General features: G+C 40.2%; 1 protein-coding gene across 7 annotated transcripts in view; it reads left to right on the top strand.

Moving 5' to 3' along the window:
• Window positions 1-4,877: 4,877 nt before the first annotated feature.
• Window positions 4,878-7,756, top strand: part of LOC108673523 (forkhead box protein P2-like) — a 34,470-nt gene continuing 31,591 nt past the window's right edge. For all 7 annotated transcript variants that reach the window (XM_047879593.1, XM_047879592.1, XM_047879596.1 and 4 more), the window contains exon 1: window positions 4,878-5,115. In XM_047879593.1, the coding sequence (XP_047735549.1) occupies window positions 5,080-5,115 (36 nt within the window). In that variant the 5' untranslated portion in view covers window positions 4,878-5,079. The remainder of the gene's footprint in view (window positions 5,116-7,756) is intronic.

Below are 7,756 nucleotides of genomic sequence, written 5' to 3'. Positions count from 1 at the left end.
TTGTGGAATTTTTTTGCTGCTCAACCGCTGCGGTTTTAGGGAAACTTTAAAACCCACACAGAAACTCTGCCACCGACAACAATCACATTTTTTATAACGAATTATTTCCGCTTTTAGCGTATAAGGTATGAGGTAATGTGAGGTAACTGAAATAGAGTTCGGGATGAATTAGTTCAGATTGTTGAATGATTGTTGGTAGATCGTGTGTGACGTTTGAGGAATTTTGTTTTTAGGCAATTGTTTTTTTGCGGGGCCGTGGGTTGCTGTAGTTTGAGAAAGCCTCTGCCGTGCGACTTGAGGAGTCGTTTCTGGTGAGAAATTCACCGCATATAAAATTAATTTAAAATTTTGATTTGGGCTCACCGAATTATTTCTCCGGCGACTTGTATTGTAATTATTTAAACACATTTAGAACTACTCGAATCTCACTGATTTACTTTTTCAGTCGTATTTTTAATCAGTTATTGCAAGGAAGTTTCTAGATTCTTTGCGAGAATCTATTGAAATAAAAAATCGATATTTATTGTACTGATGAAATACGACAACGCCATCTAAAATACATTATTCTCTACAGCAAATTTAACCATTATAAATATATTTTACGTCATATAAAACGATATTTGTTTTTGACGTCAACTTTACCCAGTATACACATTCTACATCAAAGTGAACATGAATGCGTATTCTACGCCACAGGAAACCAACGCAAATATTAATTTTCCGGAATTTCTAGACGAGCAAATGTAAAAAGCACGTGGTAGATGTTTCACGGTAGCGGTTCCGGTGACCTTGTGGGTGTAATCAATTGATTTATTTCCAAACATCGTCCTAAACTGGCGGGGCTAAAACCGATAAACCGCAAGTGTGAGCGGCGTCTTGCCGGCCACCTCACATGGAACTGGTTTTCTCATAAAAATTGTGTGATTTAATATGAAATTATAAAACAAGATGATAGCTTAACTTTACAAGTTACGTATTTTTAGAATCAATGTTAAAAAAAGAATGTTTAGAAGCTATAAGTTAAGTAAATAAAATACCTCGAAAATAATAGTGCAATTATTAGAAGATAAAATTGCAAATCTTGAGAAGCTATCGAAATTATTATGAAAGATCAGGGTTAGATTGTAAAACGAAACTAGGAAGAGAATAAGTAAACTCAATATTATGAAATCGAAAAAAAAATAAATATTATTACGAGCTGAAAGATTCTTTCCCGCGGATATCCGTGAATATACTTTATGATGCACCATCATGCAAAAGCATGATACCTCGTCAAGCAACTTGAGAGATAATTACGCTAAGTTCATGACAATAATGTCGCAAGCTCTCTTATTGTATTGGCAGACACTCTGGTCTACTATCTTGTACGTGATTTTCACCATCTAACGACTATTACCAATTTAGACATATGATACTTCAGCGTTGGATCTATAAAACCTTCTTTGTAGTTTATGCTTCTGAACCTTATAGTGAGTTGTACCAGTGCACCGACATGACTACAACAATCTCATCCTAGTGAACTGATTCTATTGACTGTGCCATTTATATATATCTCATCCTAGTTAACTGATTGACAGTTTGGTTGACAGTTTTCTCCCTGAACCGAATGCTAGACTACGTTCCTCAAGCAGGTGCGGTCACATTTAATTCTTACCGAGGCATACTAGTGCATGAGGCTATATTATATCATATTCTCACCTGTACACAGAGGTACCTTAATTCCCTACCAAGTATAGTAACCTAATTTCCCATTCAACGTAGCCTCATATAACTCCGTATTGATAGTTAAGAAAAATATTCTAGAATACCGCATGAGAACATCTTCTCCTTCAAGCAAATAGAGACGCCACTACAGACCTCGTATACCTGCTTGTCTCTCACCAAAGGAGCTACAATTTGTTCTGGATTCGACCACAGCTAACAAAACATGATAGGTAGAACCAGGAGGTCGGATGCACGCTTCTCTATAGTAATGCAGTTGCTGGGGTTTCGGTTGAAAGGTTAATTATGTTAGTGATTCTGTTAGCGCACGGCTTGGGAAAACGGTTAATTATCTGTTTAATTCTGTGCATTACTGCATGTTTTGAGAGAACGGCTGCAATGTTAATTTTGTTCTTGCTTCAGTGAACGCTCGTCTTGGGAAAACGGTTACGAGAGTTATATTCATACTATCTTGTGACATGGATCAAAGAAATGGAGCACATGCATGGAGCATGGATCGAGATGGCCTTGCGAGAAAATTTGTCAAGTAAACGATTAATTTGTAGTTTGGTGGCTCATTAACGGCGGAACGGAAAAACGGACGAATATATGCTTATTTTGAATTTTTATTCATTGAAGGTCGCTGAGCTTTGAATGATAAGAGTGCCACTCATTGGCACTGCTGTGCCATCAGTGCCACAAAATCATGCCCAAAACACCGATGCCACCGGTGCCACTGAAGATCGGTGCCTCCGAAAATGAATGCTGCAGTGCCACAGTTAGCAGTGATACAGACAGCAGTGCCACAGACAGCAGTGCCACAGATAGCAGTGCCACAGACAGCAGTGCCACAGACAGCAGTGCCACAGACAGCAGTGCCAGGCTTCAGGGCTGTGCTGGCATCGCTGGCCGCCAGAGGGCAGCAGCAGCTGGCTCCTCAACTCCCCGTGAGAGCGCAAGAATTTAACCTGCACAACTCCAGGTCTCTGCTCCATGTCTCTGCTCCACGTCTCTGCTCCATGTCTCTGTTCCATGTCTCTGCTTCATGTCCCTGCTCCGTGTATCTGCTCCATGTCTCTGCTCCATGTCTCTGCTCCAGGTCTCTGCTCCATGTCTCTGCTCCATGTCTCTGCTCCATGTCTCTGCTCCACGTCTCTGCTCCAGGTCTCTGCTCCAGGTCTCTGCTTCACGTCTCTGCTCCAGGCCTCTGCTCCATGTCTCTGCTTCATGTCTCTGCTCCAGGTCTCTGCTCTAGGTCTCTGCTCCATGTCTCTGCTCCAGGTCTCTGCTTCAGGTCTCTGCTCCAGGTCTCTGCTCCATGTCTCTGCTCCAGGTTTCTGCTCCAGGTCTCTGCTTCAGGTCTCTGCTCCAGGTCTCTGCTCCAGGTCTCTGCTCCAGGTCTCTGCTCCAGGTCTCTGCTCCAGGTCTCTGCTCCAGGTCTCTGCTCCCCGTCTCTGCTCCACGTCTCTGCTCCATGTCTGTGCTCCAAGTCCCTGCTCCACGTCTTTGTTCCATGTCTCTGCTCCATGTCTCTGCTCCATGTCTCTGTTCCATGTCTCTGCTCCATGTCTATGCTCCATGTTTCAACTTCATGTCTATGCTACAAATCTCTGCTCCATGGTTCTGCTCGGCGTCGTATACGACTCATTACTCCGTCTTCACTCCTACATGCAATAGATGTTTAATTTCAGAGACTGTAATTTTTGTATCGTTGTGTAAATGAATCCATAATTCAGGAATAATTTCTACCATGAGAAGTTCCTTTTAAGTAATGCAACTGAATTATGAAGCTGTGATTAAAAAACTTAAAATCCGAGATATTTTAAATAGTATACCTAACGCAATTTAGTTTTCATATATTAAGTTACACATAACACTAATATATTTTCATTTCGATATTTTTAAGTGAGTTTGTCTGTATCACCATATGTTATCAAGTTTAGAAATACAATGATCATGGTTTTTTATTCGAATGCGTCCTCGAACATTTATAAGAGATTGATTTTCGAAAGTGAAGACATGACAGTGAAATTATCCGCAATTTCCTGTTGTTTTTATTGATAGAAATTAGTGCAGAAATGCTCTGGTGGGTGCAGACTTACGGTGGTGGTGCAGACTTACGGGGGTGGGTGCAGACTTACTCATGTTATTTATTGTGTTAAAACGTGTGTAGGATTTGAGGAGTGCAGGTTGAAAATAAATCTCTACTATTTTCATGTTATTTATTGTGTTAAAACATGTGCAGGATATGGGGAGTGCAGGTAGAAAATAAATCCGTACTCTTTCCATGTTATTTATGTCGTTAAAACGTGAAGGCAGAGGCTTTAGCGTACATATAAAAAAACCGTACTATTTTCATGTTATTTACGTTGTTAAACCATGTGTAGGATATGAGGAGTGCAGTGGCTGCGACTGTACGGGTGGTGTTTACGGTCGGCCCGCCTCCACGTTTGCACGCATGTTGCCTGAAGAGCACTTTTGGTTGCGCTTTCAGTGCGTGTGTGTTGGTCTTAGAGCAGCACCGAGCATTTCAGTGCACAGGCAGAGGCCGTGGTGGGAGGATGTGTACGCTGCTGCTCTATACACCGGGCCCGCTCAGCTAGCTCGTTCCCTTCACTAAATACTTTGCGAGATATCAAGAACATGTTTCGACATTACATTATCAAGGCTGATCACTTGAATATTATGTTCACTCTCAAGTTATTTTAAAAAGTTTGTTTGTCAAAGAAAGTAATAAGAGTTTAATGGATTTCTTGGGCCAGGAAAACATCTTTCAATAATAGCACTAGGGTTTTGTTTACGAAGCCTGTTGTTGTTTACGTGTTGGGAACTTGCCGTGCGCGCTATTTTTGCTTCACTTCAGAACTTCGCAAGCTGGACTCATTTTGTTTGTTTGCCTTGCTTGTTTACTCTTGAGTTGCTGTGTTTGTGAAGTTTATTTCGTTATCAAGTGTTACTTTATTTTTTTTTAAAGAATACGTTTTATTTTCATAATGAGCCTGATTTGTTGTAGTGACTTCTTTTATGCGTTGTGTTGTGTAGCTCAATTTTCTTGCTTATTTGATATTAATATTTTAAACACATTTCAAAGAAAATTTATTTTGAAAAATTGTTTTTGCCACTGAACGTTCATTTAAAAAATGCTTATAAACATACTATAATGCAATAATTGTTACATAAAATACATTTCTACAGTTGTTATAGGCCACGCACCATTTAAAGTCCTCAGTTGTAATTGGGACCACACGTCCAACTGACGCGTCACTCTACGATAATCATGATTAATTTGAGCTGATCATAGCTGCAGTTGAAATAATTATATCCAAATTATTATTTAGAAAATAATAAAAAAAAAAGAATCGCCTCGTCGGGAGTCCGATGTTAGCTCTCCAAGCTCCGATGGACATACTGCAGGTAAGCTTCGTAAAATGCTTGTATAATTAATTTCCATTTAATATTTAAGTTAATTATAGGAATTGCATGCCCAATCCTCATATATGTTATATAAATATCGATGTTTATGGTGTATGAATGTTATGATGAACATCTAAACAACCTCTCTAGATTGCGTAAACTACCTCGCGTTTATTCTTGAATTACTTGAATGACGTCACCGCGTCGGAATAATACATTTTTGTTTGAACAATTAATTATGATGTTGTAGATCACATGCATTATATTTCTTATTGACAAAATTTTCAGTCTACCGAAGTACTGGAATATTCATAAAATTTCATTTTGATTGCAATAAATTCATTATAATGACTCATGAAAATCTTTGATGCGGGTTTGTAAAAGTATAAATTTTTAAGTAAGCGAGCTAAATTACGTCCAATATGTACGTCATTACACGTATATGATAATGCCTTCCTATTGTTATTGTCAGTAAAATTGGCCAATTGCATCGCTGAAACGCGACAATCGATACATGGATTTTTTAATTGAAAATAAGTCCGTTTGTCATGCAAGATTTACATCTATAATTCCGTCTAGCCAGCGTCTCATAACTTGCAAAAAAAAACCTAATTTTTTCCGGGTTTTTTCGCCTCACAGAGCGCGTTTTCATCATAAATTACGTACGTGTATGTATTTTTCGTGCAATATGTGATTGAATTACCTGCATTACATGCATTTCTCGTGTATGCTGTGTATGCATAATGCGCGCATTGCACGAAGGTGCGCATCAGCTGACTGTGGACAGGCGCCTGTAGCGATTGCGCTTGATGAGTCGCATCTTATTAGCCGCTACTTATGGCTTAATGATATCTACTTAATGAGTCCGGGCTAAATAGGCTCTATTTAAGGAACCATTATCCGTAAGTCTCTTATATATAGTGTTTATCAATTATTTATTTAAGAGTACCGAATTCATCTCTTCTTAAAACTACACATCCATTAATTAAGCAACTACGTTATAGTATCTTCTTGACTGTCTCTAAATAATTAATAACCTAATCTTTGCACATTTGTCTAATCTCATTTAACTAATCTCATTAACATTTGTCGGCTTAATAAACTTTCTACATGATCAATATCTCATAATTTGCAGTTCAATTCTATGCACGCGCGAGCTGTGTGAGCGTCTGTAAATTGTTCATTACGCAACATAACTAATGCTGTTCAACTTAACAAGCTTGTCGATAACAACAATTAGAACAACATCATCGTTGTTCTTTGAGATTAAGTAAAGAGAAAACAACAGCTGTGATTACAGTAGGGCAAAATAAAAAATAACATGGCACTAGATGACAACTCCAAGATGGTACTAGATGGCAACAACAACATGGCACTAGATGGCAACAACAACATGGCACTAGATGGCAACAACAACATGGCACTAGATAACAACAACATGGCACTAGATGGCAACAACAACATGGCACTAGATGACAACAACAACATGGCACTAGATGACAACAACAACATGGCACTAGATGACAACAACAACAAGGCAGGCGACGACAACAGCAGCGCTCGCAGCATTGGTGCGTGAGGCGGAGGTGATAACAACAAGCCGCTGTGCGCTGTAAACAAGTTCTTGTTTTCTCAATAGTATTGCCGATAGTGGCGAGTACACAACCCGCCTGCTCCCTTCGCCTGCTTCCCTCGCCTGCTTCCCTCGCCTGCTTCCCTCGCCTCCTTCCTTAATTCGCCTGCTCCCGTTTTTGGTACTCTCGCCTGCTCCCTCGCCTGCTCCCCTCGCCTGATCTACTCGCCTGTTCCCCTCGCCTGCTCACTTCGTCTGCTTCCCTCGTCTCTTTCCTTAATTCGCCTGCTCCCGTTTTTGGTACTCTCGCCTGCTCCCTCGCCTGTCCTGTTTTACAGGATATTCAAGCCTTCTCCTCGATCCATTTAATCCCATATCATTCCTATCGTCTAACATCTCTCTTACCTTTTCTTTCTTTCGCTTGTTCTGTCACCCTCACCTCTGTCTCATTTCTCTCGTCTCTCTTTCGCCTGTCATGTTTACTCACATTTCCATCGTCATTTTTCTATTTCGCCTGGCTGCATAATATCATAGTTTTGAGCACATTCATTTTCACTTTATCTCTCCTCTTCATATTTGTCAACCCTTTCCTTTTGCTTTTCCCTTCCCCTCGTTGATGGTTTAATTATACATATTTCTGCACAATCATTCTAGCACTCTTCCGCTTTACAATATTTTTCTTCTACCTGTTCTCAATTGTCGCCAGCCTACTTTTGTACTCGACCTCAGTTGTCTTCCAATCCCTACTTTTACTTTTGTTTACTTTTAAATTATTCACTTATGATTCACTTCCCTCAAATGAAATGGATATGTTTTCCGATCATTCACTTACTTTATGTTACAACATTTCCTTCAGCACCTCCTTATATATTTCAATAATTTTCCCTCTTTCCACCTCTATTTTGTATTTTTTACATCCCACACCCTCCCTCCCTCGCTCCTACATCCCTCACCCTCCCTCCCTCGCTCCTACATCCCTCACCCTCCATCCCTCGCTCCTACATCCCTCAGCCTCCATCCCTCGCTCCTACATCCCTCAGCCTCCCTCCCTCGCTCCTACATCCCTCA

The sequence above is a fragment of the Hyalella azteca genome, unplaced genomic scaffold (genome assembly GCF_000764305.2).
Source record: "Hyalella azteca isolate HAZT.00-mixed unplaced genomic scaffold, Hazt_2.0.2 contig3384, whole genome shotgun sequence".
Classification (NCBI taxonomy): Eukaryota; Metazoa; Arthropoda; class Malacostraca; order Amphipoda; family Hyalellidae; genus Hyalella; species Hyalella azteca.
This window is presented reverse-complemented; position numbering and strand designations above follow the sequence as displayed.